The sequence below is a fragment of the Trichoderma gamsii genome (genome assembly GCF_001481775.2).
Source record: "Trichoderma gamsii strain T6085 chromosome Unknown Scaffold_3.2, whole genome shotgun sequence".
In the NCBI taxonomy this organism is placed as follows: Eukaryota; Fungi; Ascomycota; class Sordariomycetes; order Hypocreales; family Hypocreaceae; genus Trichoderma; species Trichoderma gamsii.
In genome coordinates, this window is record NW_020171340.1 from 894,747 (window position 1) to 911,833 (window position 17,087).

General features: G+C 50.2%; 5 protein-coding genes across 5 annotated transcripts; 1 reads left to right on the top strand and 4 right to left on the bottom strand.

Annotated features, from left to right (window-relative positions):
• Positions 1 to 285: 285 nt before the first annotated feature.
• Positions 286 to 1,567, bottom strand: TGAM01_v201280 (hypothetical protein; the record flags this gene model as incomplete). Its single annotated transcript, XM_024548732.1, has 3 exons — positions 286 to 497; positions 580 to 1,288; positions 1,367 to 1,567. The coding sequence occupies 3 exons, from the start codon at positions 1,565 to 1,567 to the stop codon at positions 286 to 288; spliced, it is 1,122 nt and encodes a 373-aa protein (XP_024406548.1).
• A 5,678-nt stretch (positions 1,568 to 7,245) lies between these two features.
• On the bottom strand, positions 7,246 to 8,217 carry TGAM01_v201281 (hypothetical protein; the record flags this gene model as incomplete). Its single annotated transcript, XM_018809123.1, has 1 exon — positions 7,246 to 8,217. The coding sequence occupies one exon, from the start codon at positions 8,215 to 8,217 to the stop codon at positions 7,246 to 7,248; it is 972 nt and encodes a 323-aa protein (XP_018657698.1).
• A 2,534-nt stretch (positions 8,218 to 10,751) lies between these two features.
• Positions 10,752 to 11,693, bottom strand: TGAM01_v201282 (hypothetical protein; the record flags this gene model as incomplete). Its single annotated transcript, XM_018809122.1, has 1 exon — positions 10,752 to 11,693. One exon carries the CDS (start codon positions 11,691 to 11,693, stop codon positions 10,752 to 10,754), a length of 942 nt encoding a protein of 313 aa, XP_018657697.1.
• A 727-nt stretch (positions 11,694 to 12,420) lies between these two features.
• TGAM01_v201283 (hypothetical protein) lies at positions 12,421 to 13,846 on the bottom strand (the record flags this gene model as incomplete). Its single annotated transcript, XM_018809121.1, has 3 exons — positions 12,421 to 13,294; positions 13,375 to 13,501; positions 13,573 to 13,846. The coding sequence occupies 3 exons, from the start codon at positions 13,844 to 13,846 to the stop codon at positions 12,421 to 12,423; spliced, it is 1,275 nt and encodes a 424-aa protein (XP_018657696.1).
• A 1,249-nt stretch (positions 13,847 to 15,095) lies between these two features.
• TGAM01_v201284 (serine/threonine protein kinase RIO) lies at positions 15,096 to 16,838 on the top strand (the record flags this gene model as incomplete). The annotated part of the gene is made up of 2 exons (XM_018809120.1): positions 15,096 to 16,673; positions 16,728 to 16,838. The coding sequence occupies 2 exons, from the start codon at positions 15,096 to 15,098 to the stop codon at positions 16,836 to 16,838; spliced, it is 1,689 nt and encodes a 562-aa protein (XP_018657695.1).
• Positions 16,839 to 17,087: the final 249 nt, after the last annotated feature.

Here is a 17,087-nt window from a genome sequence, read left to right on the forward strand (position 1 = left end):
GAACAAAGTACTAGTTTATCCGGCTTCGTCCGACTAGGGTCGGCCAAGTTGCCGAGGCAAACTAATGCTGCATCTTTTCGGTATACGATTCGACGCTCAATGTTAGGAAAATCAGCGACGAATAGCGACAGAGAATTGAAAGCAGTTACTGGCTAGCAGGACTGTAATAGGTGAATGAGCCGCTAGGACTGAATTGACTCTATATTAAAGCAACATCTAACTATTACCACAAAATCATCCTCTATTGTCTATTTCGACGTTTGAACATCAATTCGCACCATTATATTAGTAAGAGCTAAGGAAATTGAACATAGAATCGTATGTATCTTTGTGAGAGTATCCCATGTTAAGACCGTGGCCACCGCCAGGAACGATGGTCGTGTTGAAGCTTGCGGCACTGGGGAAATTGGGCTTAGAGGCGGCAAGGAGATCGGGGAAAGCTCCCTGGATAGCTGTGGTGTCGTAGCAGCTGCCACCGCAGAAGGGCAAATCTCGGTCTAGATCAATCAAATTATTAGCATACACAACACCATATGGCTTATGGATCGAAAGGGGGTTGAGAACCAAGGGGATGCTAACCTCCTGTGACGATGTAAAGGTGGCCCTTGAAATCATTGGCGTCGTTAGAGCCAATGGTCAGGAATTCACCAATAGCACTAGGTTGGCCAATGGCGAAAGCATTGGCCAGCATCTTGGGATCGAAGTCGCCAGGGGCAAAAAAGTCAATTTGGACGCCAGTGGGGTTCTTTGGCGCGATGTAGCCGCGAGGGTACTTTGCTGCCAAGACGGCATTGTCTTTGACAGCTCCGTAGTTGCCGCCAAGGAGGAAGCTGGTGACGAAGTTTCCAACTTGGCTGAAGCCCGTCAGGATGGCGGCGTCGCTGAAGTCTGGGTTTGCGTGGATGAAGTTGTAGGTGAGGGCTGAGCCGAAGGAGTGGCCGACGTGGATGAACTTGTCGAATTTGGCGCTGATGCCGCGGATGGAGCCGTCGCGGAGGAGCATGGAGAGCTTCTCAAGGGCGGCGCCCTCGAGTGGCTGTTGGATCTCGTTGACGGCATCGCCCTTGGAGGAGGCGGAGATGCCGAGACGGTCCCAGGAGAAGGTGGAGTAGCCTTGCTCGTCGACGGCGCGGGCGACGTAGCTGTAGTTGTGGCTGTTGAAGGAGAGATCCCAGTAGCTGCGGTCGAAGCCGGCGCCGTGGGTGAGGATTTGGAGGGCTTTGCCTGGTCCGTGGTCTGGCTGGCAGTAGGTGGCACCGATTGAGTAGTGACCGCTGACGTTTTTAGGCTGAAAGGTTGGAGAGAAGGAGAATACGTTTTAGTCTTTGTTTGATGGCTGAAAATGGAATGGGGGAAAACTACTCACTCCTACTAGGATGCTTTTGAAGAAGTTGGTGCTGTCTTCGGCGAAATTGATAAGGAGATTGGCGACATCGATGTCAGTTGCTGGCGGTGGGAGGTTGAAGGCAGTGTTGGTGGCTGAGATTGAGATTGGGATGTTAAGGTTTTGGCATTTTCTTGCCGTGACGGCGGTGGCTAGAGCCAGGAGAAGGGTTGACTTGAACATGGCGGTTGTTAAGTTGATGGAACCTCAATTAGACGGATGATGAGTCTGGGATTGATCTGTGTGAGTCTCCAATTGATGCTGAGACTGGTGATGGAGAATGAGAAGTCTTTGATGTTGCAACGAGCCATCTTAATATATGTACAATTCAGATCAAATGAAGTTTGACAAATAGTTTCAGCATCTTGTCGAGTATTGCGGTAACTCTTTGGGACATATTGTTCCGAGTTGTCGAAAGTATTTGGAAAACATACTGCGTATTCGATACGCGCCAAGTTCAATGCTGGACGGGCTCCACTTGAAGTTGTGGTTTCTGGTTACTGCTTACTTACTATTTGTCACGGCAAGCTCGCGATCCTGGGGCACTTTCTCCTGGCAAGAATTTGTCAATGAGCAAGTTGCTATTATTTGGAGCTAAGCTTTTAAAGGTCAGGGGTCGAGACGCTTGTCAAAATGGAAGTCTTGATGTTCTATTTCACAGGACTGATGGAGTGATGTTCTACCTGCTGGGACGCCTGTTTGTTTCTACAAGATGAGTTGTACAAAGGCTTCAATTAGTTTAGGGAATGACTGGATAAACTACTTTTTCATAGTTGGAAAAAAAACTTCTTAAAAGCGATTGCTCTATCCTTAGATGGAAGTTCCGTGCGTTTGCCGCTTGATGGAAGAGCCGGAACTAGAACGGCGTTGCACAAATCTCGGACCACTTCGGATGAAATAACACCAATCTATTACTATTCCTCCGTTCATCTGCCGACGCACAATTCTCTGAAAGTTAAGCAGGGAAGACAATATTGTTCATAGAATTAGTCTACTTTCACCTAGACAGGACGGCCAAACGCATCTATCCGCGTTCTAACCGACCCTGATGCTCTTTCCGAGGATCCTCCAACCAACTTCGCTTCCAGAGAACCCGGGAGTACCGCTTGAATGGATTGACGGCCGAAGTATACCAAGCATACTGAACCATGCTTTATAATAACTAATCGAATGTCTCGAGTCCGCTAATGCCCCGGTAAGGCAGTCTTACAGCAGAATACTCCAGGCTAAGCCAACTCTGTAATCGATCAAGATGGCCAAGGGCGACCAAAAAGAGGCTGCGATAAGGGTCGTGTCTGGAAAGTCACAATACATCGCCGGTAAACCAATAGCCTTATATAAGTATACCAGTAGCTGCAGGTAAAAGAAAGATTTGATGACAAGGAAGCTACTAATTGTAAAGTCACAATAATAGGTAGTTTATCTGACCACACTTACAAAGAATAATTAAGAGGCATTAGTCCTCGCAATAGAGTTATTCCTTCCAAGTATAGAGAGATAAACTACCCATTAGAGTGACTTTTTAATCATTCATTTCCTTTTGTGGGACTTCTTTCTTCTCGGTTGCAGATGCTGGTATAGTGGATTATACGGCTGTTGTTTGTCCGCACTGGCTTGTAACCCTTCAGCTGTGGCCCTCGGTACATTCTCTTTCGGGTCGCCCTTGTTCAACGTGATCGATTAAAGAGCTCGATTAGCCCCGCAAGCTTATTCTCTGCCATAAGGTTGTCTTGACGGGTAATCGTGTTGTTGCATTACTTATGTTGTCGTGTGAAGAAAGCATAGAGAAAGAGTTTGGTCCAATTATGGGTGTCATCGAGGGTTTTTATTACTGTTGGCGACGCAAGGGAGATTTGCAAAGCCACGTCACCTGGATGGGGTGAGTCACCTCGGCGTGGAACTTTATTACTGCTATGTTGCTTGCGGCGATGGCTGCGATTAGTCTCCGTGATCAAGCCCAGTTTACTAAACCTTTTTATATTTAGCTATCGTAGCTATCGTAGCTGCGCCTATTGAATTTGGTTATTGAACCTACGGGCCAAGACTAGATATGCGTTGTTCTCGATTCAATTATCTTTTTCCTTGTGTGAAAGCATATCTAACACTAAATCAGGGTGCCAATCAAAGCAGCCAACATATAACCAACCGTCTTTCAAGATCAAAAGAGATAAAGTAAAGTAAAATGGTGACAGGAACTCCAGAAAGCACACGTATCAAGTCTGGTACCAACGGGTAGGGGCTAATGCCTTGTGAGGCCCGTTTGGAGCGTAACTTGGCGACTGAGACTCCTCCACTCTTCTCTTCGAAACGCTGATTACTGTCTGCATCCAAGAAGGCCTAATTTTCCTGCTATAGTGTGCCCACAAGCGAGGTAGGATCTGGACATCCTGGGCACAGTAGAGGCTAATGTCTCTTTGCAGAGGCCGCTCATTAAACACTTCGTAACTCCCGCCATTCTCAGGCCTGAAAAGCCGCTGCCCTTTGTCCTTGATTTGCAACCAATTGCGCCTCTCGTAGTAAGAGAGTGGCGCATCTCTGTCGATGCACTTTGCGAGTCCGGAGACAAATTTTCCGGGTACATTCCGTGTTGCAAGCTCCATGAGTTGAAGATCGAGAATACCAGCTAGTTTGATCTGGAAGTGGTAATATAGCGCATTTGAGTCGTTTCGGACATCGAAAAACACCTTGGGAATTGCTCTTGATTCTAAAATGTCCTTCAACGAATGGCCGCTTTTCCCGCATGTCGAGAAGGATTTATCTTTCAGAGTGAGAACATCAACCAGATATACTCGCTCCAGGGGATGAATGTACATCTGTAATATCGAGATGGTCCCGTATCGACAAAGATTGACGCCTTCTAGGTCGACATATATTGATGGCGGTTCAGCCGGAAGTTCTTGCATAGAATCAATCATTTTGGCCACGTCTGGAATAGTATCAATGAGAGTTGGATTCGGAGAACCGCCTATTTTGAGTGCGTCTAGTAGTGTGGTGGTTGATTTCAATGCATCCGCATCTTGGTTATGTACGTATGCCGCCATATTCGCGGCGTGTAATTGAGCAAAGCTGCGAAGCAAATTGGCCAAGGTGCCAACAAAAGATGAACTGCTTCCAACGTTGCTCTTATGTATAAAACAAGCAGGTGAAACCATAAGTTTGGAGTCTGTTTACTTCATGACAAAGAGTAAAGAGGACTATTTTGCGAAACATAGATAAGGGAGGCCCATCGCAAGGGAGGAAGGGAAATATGCCTGGCCAAGAGCAAACGGATCGTTGCAAACAAAACAACAAAGTGGGCTTGCTAAAGAGAGTGGGTCTGCCTGACCACTCAACATTCCAAAGCGATCGATGGAATGAGTAGAAAAGGCAACAGTTATTTGAGAGCTTACAGTAGCAGTGCTTCATTATCTCTCTAGCCAAGGATGGATCAGGTACTTGATAGATTGATAGCCGAATGCGGTAAGCAGGCGCAGTAAATGACTACAAACAGAATGACTACACACTTCGCACTTTTAGCCACAAGCCACCATATTAGATATTTTCAGACATAATCAGGTACATCAGGCCACTTAGTAGATAAGCCAGGAACGAGGTGCTTCTTTTCAATTTTCGACAAAACTTTTGTTCTGGGGGGTTCTGAAGCCGGTAAAACCGCCTCTACTCTAATATTTTGGCCGCCACAATCCTGCTGTCCTTGATGTCTGTCATCTCAACCATTATTGCCGTCTTTGTATTATTTAGGGTCCTCTGCATCTTAAATTCAGGAGCTGTAGATAAGGCAGCGGAGAGAGCTGGTGGACCGTGTTGGCGGAACATGGCGTGCTGCAATGTAGTTTACTCTCAAACTGTTTTGTTTCGGTCAATGTTGCTTGCTACGCTTATTATTCTTCTCGGAGGTGCTCGAGGTAGTCGTCTATGGTCATGGATGGATGAGGCTTGGAACCATTGCTCTTGAGATTGAAGTCACGGGCAGATAGAGTTAGGTTACTTACTGTGCAGATGAGGTAAACCGAAGACAGCAGCTCTGCCTTCTTTTGGCCACGTAATTTGGCAATATAGCCAAGAGTTGGAATTCAGGACAGGCGAATCACTGATTCATTTGATCTTCTAGAGGAGTAGATGCTATGGTGAATCTTCTTGAGGTCTGGTCGATCGAAGGTCCAACTGATCGCCACTATCATAATATGGCCTGAATTTGGATTGAGCTCTGAAAAACGTATTTTAAACATGTATTACGTGGACTGCTTTTGTAGCGCCTAATTTACATGTATAGCAGGAAACTGTGCATGATAAATACACATATCTATTCTCTACAAGAGTTTGCAATCCAGCCCACGCACAGAGGAAACATATCACATGTTTCTGTGGCGCTAAGCTGTGTATTAAACGAATTATTTGCTCTTCCTTATAAGAAATCTACATAGATCTGTATATATTTAGATTAGGTGTTCAACCGGAACAGAGAAGTACAGATAGAGTGAACAATACTGGACACCTAGTATAGATATATGTACCTTGCTAAGACCAAGCCGTCTAGGCCATATGCAATTACCAGAATATTGTATGTTATTGACATTCTCAACAATTGTACAGACAATTTTTGTTACTAGTATGAACACGGCAAATGAGACATAGCCAGCATAGGGCAATCATCCCTGTTGTCAGACCGACAGGTAATAAGAGCACTACATCAGCATTACGATATTATATTTAGATTCAGAAAACGAGGCTTGCACTTCCTATTTAGATAGATCATATCTTTTTCGGATGTGTTCGCCATAAAACAAGAATTAAGCTTCTTTCTAAAGGTTGCACCAGATCGCCCATTGCCCACCCTAGCTCACAGACCTCCAACGATCAAAACCAAACCTAAAGGCTAACATCAGCCCAGCGCCACCGGAACATCATCCTCATCCTCGGGCCGTCGGATTCATTCTCACCAATTGCGTATTCTGACGTACAAGAATATCGTTGAGCTGACAACCGGAGCCAGTGTTCCGTTGTCTTAGCGATTAGATTAACCCCAATCGGGCATACAACGCGTCCGTCATGATGAGCGCTGAAGCGCGTTGTGTGACTGTCACATGCGAACGGCTTATTACGTCATTGTAGCGTTGATGAAGTCACCATTTGATGAAGCCAAAAGCTATTGCAGCATTCGGAGAATGCAGCCAAGACAATAGTGCCCAATTCTTTATTATTCAATTTTTCATGGTTAGGAGATCATTGAATACGGGGCCCGAGAGAATAGATCATAGGTGGCTCTCAAACAGCAATCCAGGCATACCAACTCTCTTGTAATTGCACGCTTCATACCGTATAATTCGCACAGTTCATATATCAATCTGAAACAAATACAGACAGACATTCAAATGCATGAAATGCCTGCAAACATTGTATTATGGTCTCGATCTATGAGCCCTCATCACTCAACAAGTATACAAACAATTGCAAAGAGAATAGAATCGTAATAATATTCCAGTGCGCGCCATGGCAACACCCGTATAAGTGACTAAAACACCTAGCGAGACAAAGTCCGTAATCATCCAAACAGTAAAGAGTAAAAAACGCGTCGCCGCCCATCCATATAGGAGTATAAAGTGTCATCACGGATTCTGTCGGTACACCAGTCGCTATGCAGGCTGTAGTATACAGACATCTATCTATCCCAATCTCCGGAAAAATCCGTTCCATTTCTATCCCCCTATTAAAGAAACAAGAAGAGAAAAAACGCCCGCAGAAAACAAGCAATCATGCTAGATTATATGATGGACCAGTCTGAGGTGAGGCTCTCCCACCTGTCCAGTTTCCAAATCCCGGCGGGGCACGGGGGGATCCTAAGCAGACCTGCTACGAGCCGATCAACCTAGCATGATCCAGTTTTCTGCGGACGGGTTGTTTGCGTTTTCCAAAATCTCCGTCTGAGAAGGAACATCGTCGTCAAGTTCGCCGTCAGAGAAATAGTCATAATCAGAGATATCGTCCATCGTCAAGTCTGGCGGCTGAGATGTCTCCACATCAAACGATGGATTTGACGCGTCGTTTTCGTAGACTACCCTCAAAGGAGGGAACGCTTCGCTGATACTTGAATCATCAGCGGTTGAAAGGTGGGTTGTTGAGGCCTTGGTGCTGTAGTCGCCAAGGTCGGTAAAGGAGAGGGTGAGAGCAGCAGGCTTGCCGCCCTTCTTTGACTTGCGACCACGCTTTGCAGGGCGAATAGTATACACAGGGTCCTCATGCTGAATGCTGTTGAGATTGAAGACTTCCTCAGGGCGCTGTTCCTCGGCATCGTAGAGCAGGCCCTGGTGGTAGAGCTCAGCAACCTGCGCATCGTCGCTCTCGGGAGACGCGCGGGTGTGAACTTTGCCCTTGGCGGTGCTTGCAACACGGAAAGCCTCCTCGCGCTCCAAGCTGGGCCGTCTTACAAGTCGATGCGCATCACTTGGTAGCGCAACGGCGCTGCGGGCGAGCTCCCGGCCCTCATCTGCCTCTTTGCGAGGTGATACCCTCGGCACACGGTGCTCGCGCCTGGTTGCCGAAGCATGGGAGAAGACGACCTGACGAAGATCATTCTCAATCTGCGATCGGAGAGGACGAGGTCCCTCTACGGGGCCTCCGTCCTTTCGGCAGGCCTTCTTGGCACCGGTGAGGCAGGGATAGTTGGACGGGTAGGCGAGCTGATGATAGGCGAGGTTTGGAGACTCGGCCAAGCGCTTCGCGGTAGACCTGATGAAATAGTTGGCACCACGGCGTCGAATGGCTCCGCGCTTGGACTGGATATGGCGCTTGACAGCCGGGGATGTAAAGGTGCTACGATCCATGATAGCCTCCATGATGAAGTTATATATAGGTGTATGTATAGTTGTTGTGGACAGATAAGAGAAAGATGCTTCGTGGTCGATCAGATACGGATGGACGATGGAAGAAGGTCGAAGATGAAGATGTCAAAGTCGACTGGAGGGCGTAGGAAGAAGAGATGAACTGTCACTGGAAGGATAAGGGATGACATGTTAGTCAAGGATGTCATGGCTACATACTAGCACAGGGGCTCTCGCTTAATAGGCGGATTCACTTACAAAGTACAAAGGAACGCTGCTTTGGTACAGATTACAAACAAAGAACAGAACATGAACAGTGACGCACTCCAGTTACAGAAGGCGTGTTCGTGATGGTATTAGGGCGTGTCCCAGGAGGAAGCCGGAATGCTGATGGCCGTGTGTGGCAAGTAGACTGTAGTAGTAATAGGAAGAAGCTCAAAGAGCCGTGTAGAAGAAAGAAGCAGCAGCGAGCAGGAGGACAGATGGTCCTTTTGGAAGCCCATGTCCCGCGACCCAGCCAGCGATGCTCTTATACAGTTGTCCATCAGGCCTGGGACGCCTATCTCGCCGTCACTTGCATGGCGTGCTGATTGGCCTGGGGGGGAGTCATCTGGCCGTGCTGGAGGCGAGCGCATGACGTGACTCACTCTCGTCCAAGGAAGCGGCCGGGCTGGTGGCGCAGCTCAGTCACCGAGGATAACGAAACGCACAGAGGCCCGGCAACGGCTGGACTCGGGAAAGGGGGTGCCTGTTGGCCGGAAGCGGAAGAGCGCCATGGCGAGGCTGACGGGCAGGATACAGTATGGAAGACGCAGTGCGAGCCATTGTTTGGGCGGTGTTGCAGGCTGAAATGAAGGTGTGCAGATAGCATGGCGGGTATGAGGTAACAAAGTACAGTAAGGTGTGTCAGTGTGTCAGTGTGTCACCGGTCAGGCAGGACGAGGGCAGAATAGGAGGCCGCGCCGGAAGAGGAAAGCGGCGAGACCCAAGGCCCGCCTGCGTGCAGACAGCTGTGCGGAGTACAGGGAACGTGGTGGATACGGCCAGGAACCGGCCGAGGGCTGGTATCAGCAGCGGTAGACAGTACGCGAGGGTCACACGGTACGATGTAAAGGGGTTGCTGATGATGATTGATGACATGAACATGGACGGCGTGAGAAGAAACTCCATGGGATGGGATGAGTATCAGGAAGATGATAACTCATACTGTAATCCATATGTCGATGGCCATCGCGGAAGAAAGCCATGTTGTCTATCAGAGGGCTACTACAGCACATATGGGAGGCGCCGCTGAGCAAAGGTCGAGCACCTGTACAGAGTACACGCAGAAACTCCCGGCCACGCGCTTCCGAGAGCCCATTTTAGGCTTCCGGGGATGAGGCATCCTGTGCCCCGGGTTTTGTCTCGAGTCCGTAAGCGCTGGGCAAGTACCTGTACTGGGACAGAATATGGAGTCATGCAGCAGATACCGCGTACAGAGTACGGAGATAAGCGCACAGTGGAAGAGGCTCACGTTGCAAGCTGATAGGCGGGCAAGGCGACTCACATGGCAGCGTTGTGTTATCTGTGGCTTGCAATGTCTCTTGTGGTGGCATTACTAACCTAGTTCTAGTGGTTGGCCTTCTCTAGGCTGCAATGAGAGGCCAGTCATTGGGTCACGCTTCAGCTTTGCTCCGAGGCTCTGAGCCAGTCCGTCCACCATGTGAAGGAGGGAGAGGCAGACAGCAAACGACAAACAAACAGACAAACACGGTGATAATTGTCTATCTACACTGACATCGCGTACAGAGGTCCTACAGTACTAGCACGGGACAAGGACAGCACATAATGCGGGGAAAGCTAATGTGCTCCGGTGAGGGTCAGGAGGCGGCGCTTGAGACCGCCTTTGTTGCTCCTGGATTTGTGTTAGTAGGCGGCGGTCCATGATACGAGTAATGCAGCAGGCTCCAATCGTACAAGCATCAATAGCTTTTGAATAGTACTCGAATAAACCCGTGGGTTAAACCGTTTCGGCTCACTGGATGCCGATTTCAGGGGGGGAAATGCAGACGGAACAAAAGAGCGAGTATTGTCCGAGGAGATGCTGATGGCAGGATTGCCGGTCTGGGACGGATAGAGCATGTATGTACAGGCTGCAAGAGGGAGGTTGGTACCTATCGCGTGGAATGCGGCAGTACTGTGTACATCGTATTCTTATTCACAATCAGCCATTGTTTTACCATTTCTAACCTCTCAGTGGTATGTAGTACTGCTCCGTGGTTGTATGCTAACCAATATCATGCAGCAAGCCATCCATCTCAAACGCGCTTCCCCATGCATCGTCCGACGTGCAGCAGCAGCACCAAGGCCATATACTAATACCACCAGCAGTACACATTCTGCCCACATTGCAATCTGATAAGGCAGATAACGCTGATAAAGACGTTGAATAACCTAATGCGTTTATTGTCTCGTTTCTATTGGTGTCTACAGGTATTATCTGATAAGCCCAAAACAGACAGACAGCCTTTGTAGATAAGCCATCACCACTTACACGACAGCCACCCCCATCACTCGTCCAACACCGATGCGTCCATGGCCGCCAGATACGCCTTCACGTCCGTCATGTCCATCCCCCGCGCCCGGTTCAGCGTCTTCTCCTGCCCCCAAGCAACCCCCGTGCCCTGCGCAAACGTATCCCTGTACTTGACCATGACGCTGTCCGGCTGCTCGCGCATCTGCCTCGCCAGCTCGTCGAGATCCCACAGCTCGCGCCGAAAGTGTGTGCCAAACCGATCATCCAGCAAATCGGCCACCTGCGCGTACGAGAGCGTGTCGCCGGCCACGTAGACGCACTGATTGACGAGTCCGCGGGGGTCCAGCACGACCTCTGCCGTCGCCCGGCCAATGTCCTCGGGCGTGGTCAGCGTGATGCGGTTGTCCCACGAGCCGAGGCCGCGCACCGTCTTGGATGCGAGGTCGACGACGCCAAAGGCCGGCACGAAGAGGAAGCTCATGAAGAGGCCCGTCGAGACAATGAGCCATTCGGTGGATGATTGGTCGCGCAGCAGTGCCCGCACGCCCAGCTGCTCGTCAAACAGGTCCTGCGAGGAGCCCAGGCCGATGGCGTCGTAGTCCATGCCAAACTGCCACGGCAGGTATCGCAGTTGATGCTCTGCGCCGGCCTCGAGCGCGGCCCGAGCCAGTTTGGTCTGCGTGCCGGACGGGAGGCCCATGCCCGTGCAGGATATCACCGTGTCGTATCTGGCAAAGACGGCGGCGAGCTCCGACGCCGATGCCTGCACCACGTCGACGGCCTCGAAGCGCACGTCCAGCGCGCGCAGTTGCTGCACCAGCCGCTTCTTGTCCGGCGCCGCAGAGTCCAGCGTGGCCTGGCGCAGCGCGACGGTGATGCTGCGGCTGTTGGTGCTGCGTTTGGGGTGCCTGGCGAGCGCTTCCAGCACGGCCAGGCCCAGCTCGCCGGCGCCCAGGACGAGCATGTTGGAGGCCATCGTGTGTTTGCGGGGGTTGAGTTGGCGGTTTAGGGCCTGGAGGTTGGCAAAGGTGAGCTGCGGGCGGGGGACATGCTCTACAATCATTTAGCAATGAGGGCGTAGGGCTCTATTTAGCTTTTTTTTTTTTTGACGTCTCATAAACATTGGTGAGCATCTTTTGGTTCTTTCTCATTATGACCTCAGAAAACGGGAGCAATTGCAGCCTTCATTGGCCATGTCAATGCTGGCTAAAACGGGAATTAGACTGTCCTGAGATCAGCAGCAACTCGTCCGACTTACATGCCACCATGGTGCTTAGAAATTGCCCTTCTTGGCAATGGCCTGTGACAAATGAGCTGCCTACCCTGTATCCATGCGTATGAATGAACTTCCCCGTATAGAGCTGTATATGCATCGAAATATTTTCTAGTAGATTATCAATTCGCATTTTCTTGCTGCCAAGCCGCGCTCGCCAGCGGATTTAAGCTAAACTTCGTGTAAGTGAGAGGCGTGTCATCAAAAAATACTGGCACTAGCGGCCGAAAGACGAGATGGATTCATCGGAGATTATTTCATTAGACAAGAAACGTTAAATAATGGCTAAACGACCATTGGATACGAGTATGCTAGAAGCTTGGCATCATTGCCACCAAAAACACCCACTCATAGAGAAAGAAAAGAAACAGATTACCTAGCATTATATCATCCTGTCACTCACTCATGAGCAGAGCCTCGTATCCCCCGTTTAGACAGGCTTGTTTGCAAATCCAACAAGTTTGTTCCCCAAATCAAAGACGGTAAACTGGGCCTTCAGAGCAATGTCTCCCAGCACGGCAAAGGGTGCGTCCTCGGACGACTGAATCCCTCCAAAGCAGGTCGTCCTGTTGATCTTCCCGTAGTTGATGTACGATCCCGGGATGATGCCTCTGTAAGTGCCCAGGCCAAAGGCAAAATCAGGCGGCGTTGCGGTGCAAGGGAATACCATCATGCCATAGTCATTGTCCAGCTTCGAGCCGGGGATCTTGCTGTAATAGGCGTTGACAATGTCAATGGGAGCAAGAAGCAGCGAAGTGCCCGTGTCAGCAATGGCGTTCCAGACTCGCGAGACGTAGGCTGTGTCGTTGCTGCCGACGCGGTAGCCGCTGGCGGAAATCTCCCACAGAGGAGAATTTGGGTTGATGGCGGCGTACTGGATGTTGCCCGTGTACTCGGAGGCGTTGATGTAGCCAAAGTTGTAGTTGCCGGGCTTGCCCTTCTTCAGGTTGGCCGTGAAGACGGGCTTGACGAGCTGGTCTTTGATGTTGTCGAGATACGTCTTCTGCTGGTCTGGGCGGACCGTGTTGGCGGTGCTAAAGGCCGCGCCGAGCAGGCCGGACGAGAAGGTGTCGTCGCTGATTTCGTCGGAGACGTTGATGGCCGACTCGATGGCCTGCGTGGCGAAGAAGGTGTTTCCAATCTGCACGCGGTCCAAGTAGACGATGCCGCTGGCGCTGGAGCCGTCGCCGTATTGGATGCGCCAGGATTCTCCGGGCAGGCGTTTGGATGTAGTGGAGTTGTTTGGCTTATACAGCGGCTGGCCTTCGACTTGGGATGGATATGTATCTGTGGAAAGCACCCAGCTGCACACAATGGAGGGTTAGTGATGAACTCCTTGATTCCAGATCTCCAATCTTCTCGGGCTATCTTGGAGGGTGCTTACAGGTCTGACGAGCCAGTGTCCAAGTTGAGGTCGAGCGTTTGAGCTGGCGTGCCGATCTGGACTGGGAGTACATATTCTGCGTCTCCTCCAGGAGATGGCGTTGCGACACCAGTGCCCGTTTGATTTCCTAGTTCCCGAGTGAGCTTTCATAAATTGCTAATGATTTGTATTGACAATGGAAAAAAAAGGTTGGCTTACCAGCATTGATGAGATTGCCAAACTTGCGGCGAAGGTCGGGATTGACCTTTATTGCGTGCTTGATATGATCGGGTAACGTAGGGCTGTACTTTGCCAAAGCCGCAATATAAGCAGCCGGAGCATTGGGCCCCTTCCATCGCTCGTTTTTGATTTGGGTGATGGAGAATTGCTCTCCTTTGGGAGTGGTCTCTGCCGTGTCCCTTGGGTGGGCGACTGCTGCGGAAGCAGAGCTTGCTAGACACGCGATGGCGAGGGACGTTGCGTGGAATTTCATGATGAGGATAAGTGCTGTTGCAATCTGATGAAAGTATTACACAAGAAGGAGAATTGGATATTCAACCGTAGACAACAGGCTGGCTGTTGTTTTTCTCTTTGGGCTGAGATGAGACGAGGCAAGGGAATATTTGCGACTTTGGTACGTCCAATATATAATAATTTAAAGAGCATACCGGCATGAAACGGCTCTCCATCTTGCGGATTCCAGCGCCATTGCTGTCGATTTACAAAATGCTGCAGCCCAGCTTCTGACATGTCGATATCTTGGCCAACCCCCCGTGATATACGCCCAAGACTTGTCCAGGAATGCTACTCGAGAGCATGTGCATGGAGAAAACTCTGCTCCAGCTCGATGGCTTGGGGGAAATCCCGCAGTTCTATGCATGACACGAGAATTTTCTGAAACACATTTTCTCTCTTGAATGGTTACCATCGAGAGAGCGACCGAGACATTGGAGAGGCAGACGCGTGCGTGTAAGCTCCCTTACAACGGCTACGTTACTATTCAATGGGTCACGGCTGCATTTCAACGGACAGATTTTTTACCAAGTCCCTATGGATTTACGCAACGGAAAGTGTCAAGGTGACGGCATCGATGATTTGCCTACCTATAGTATTCTGCATGTATGGCGCTGCTGGCGTTGGGTGCATATTCCATGTCTCACATGAATCATATCACATGGATGGGGATTTTGGCAAATACGGCATCAAGATGGATTATCTGGAAGAGCCGACCCGGTCAGCTTCACGGCGTTAAGGTCTGAGTTGATGAAAGTAGCTGAGTCAGGTGCGGCTTGACTCACAGAATGACAATTCACAACGACTGTTGAGAAAATGAGTAAAGATGTGAGGCTCATGAGGAATCACAGCCCAGCTTCGCCACAGAATAGGTAGACAGAAGCAGAGGCGTAGCGGCAGACGATTAGAATAGCGTGCAGAAATACATCCACAGCATGTACTCATACTGCTGCTAGTGCCCTGTGAGTCAGTGGGAAACCCCGCTATTTAGCGGCTACGTCTATGTATGGAGGGACTTGGCGCAAAGTACCCGAATTTTTATGCGCCACCACACGGAAACTCCAAAATTTCTAGATAAGATAAAAATCGAATGCGTCAAACATAATTTTTGGAGCATCAACCGCTCAAACTCGTCAGCGCTGCCACGACACTGCATTTCTGCAATATCTGCATAAAGACAGACAGATAATACAGAAAGAAAGAGACCGTCAAGCAGAAATAACAGCAAAATGGACGCTGCAGACGCTGCCGCAGCCTCTCCAGCGGCGCCTCACCAGCCACCATACCAGTACACGGCGAGCCAGGGTTACGAGCAGACCGAGGAGGTGCCCCGCGAATTGCTGAGGCAACAGGCCGATGCCCCGCCTCCCATAGAGGGCGACGACGACGACGACCTCGAGGACATTTTTGACGACGACCAGATTGACGACGACGAGGAATGGGCCGCGGACGGCGACCTGACCAAAAACTACAACCGCCAGCGACAGGCCACCGACGCCGGTGCCGCTGTTCCACGATCCAATGCGCAGAAGCCAAAGGCAAACACCTTTGCCAGCGTCGACGACCAGGTCTCGGCGCTGTCCAAGCACGCCGTCAAGATCCGCCTCGACTCGGTCAAGCAGGATGACGACCGCGACAAAGACAAGGCCGACCGCGCCACCAGCGAGCAGGTGCTGGACCAGCGCACGCGCATGATTCTGCTGCAGATGATTAATCGCGGTGTTGTGAGCGAAGTTCACGGCGCCATCAGCACGGGTAAAGAGGCGAATGTCTACGGCGCGGTGTCGCATGATGACGAGACGGGTGCTGCGACGCAGCGGGCCATCAAGGTGTACAAGACGGCCATTTTGGTGTTCAAGGATCGAGAGCGCTACATCACGGGCGAGCACCGCTTCAAGGGCGGTTTTGACAAGGGAAACAGCCGCAAGATGGTCAAGCTGTGGGCGGAGAAGGAGTATCGCAACTTGAGGAGGATATACAATGCGGGCATTCCTTGTCCGGAGCCGCTGGCGCTGAAGCTGCATGTGCTGGTCATGGGATTCTTGGGTGATAGGAAGGGATGGGCGTATCCACGGCTGCGAGATGCAAATCTGAAGGGCGACGATGTGGACCAGCAGTGGCAGAATCTGTATGTGCAGCTCTTGGGCACGATGCGACGGATGTACCAGATTTGCAGGCTGGTCCACGCTGATTTGAGCGAGTACAATATTCTCTACCACAACGGCCAGCTGTACATCATCGATGTGTCGCAGAGCGTGGAGCCGGATCATCCCCGATCGCTCGAGTTCTTGCGCATGGACATCAAGAACGTGGGCGACTTCTTCCGTCGCAAGGGCGTTGATACGCTGCCGGATCGGGCCATTTTCAACTTCATCACCGTGCCGGCGGGGCCGGTCGAGGAGCCTGCCATGGGCGAGGCCATTGCAAAGCTCTACGAGACGCGGAAGGCTGCTACAAATGAGGAAGAGGCAGCTGCGGAGGAAGTGGATACGGAAGTCTTTCGAAACCAGTACATTCCACAGACGCTAGAGCAGGTGTATGATATTGAGAAGGATGTTAAGAGATTGGGTCTGGGAGAGGGCAATGAGTTGGTGTATAGCAAGTTGCTGGCGGACCAGGTTGTTGCTGCTCCCAAGACTGGTGAAAAAGATAAAGATGCGGATGAAGAGGATGACGACGATTCAGAGGATGAGTCTGGAGAGGGAGCTTCTCTTGGCGATGATGATGATGAGTCTGGGGATGACGAGAGCCGGTTTGACAAGGGAAGGCCTAGAGGGCGCAAGTTTGAGGACAAGGATGAGAAGAAGGTAAGTTTTATCTTGAAGTTACATGAAGAATTCGCTGGCTGACATATTTTATAGTTACATAAACAGGCCGTCAAGGAGGCAAAGCGCGAGAAACGACAGGAGAAGATGCCCAAGCATTTGAAGAAGAAGCTCGTTTCTAGCACGTCTAGAAAAACGAAGAAATAAAAGGGTAAATAAAGATAAAAAAAGTTAAAAGGTAGATTTGGAAAATGATACACAAAATGGCATTTGACTACTCTTTTCTTTCGGTTCTTATTGTGGTGCTGGTGTTGCTGATGTCCTGATCTAGAGGTGAAACTAATGCCTTGGATGATAGTGAGACAGGAGACTCGTTGGATGATGAGCATTGATCGTCGCACTCCAGTTCTGGAATGGCGGTTTATCACCATTGAGTGTGTAACCCCTTTTCGGGCT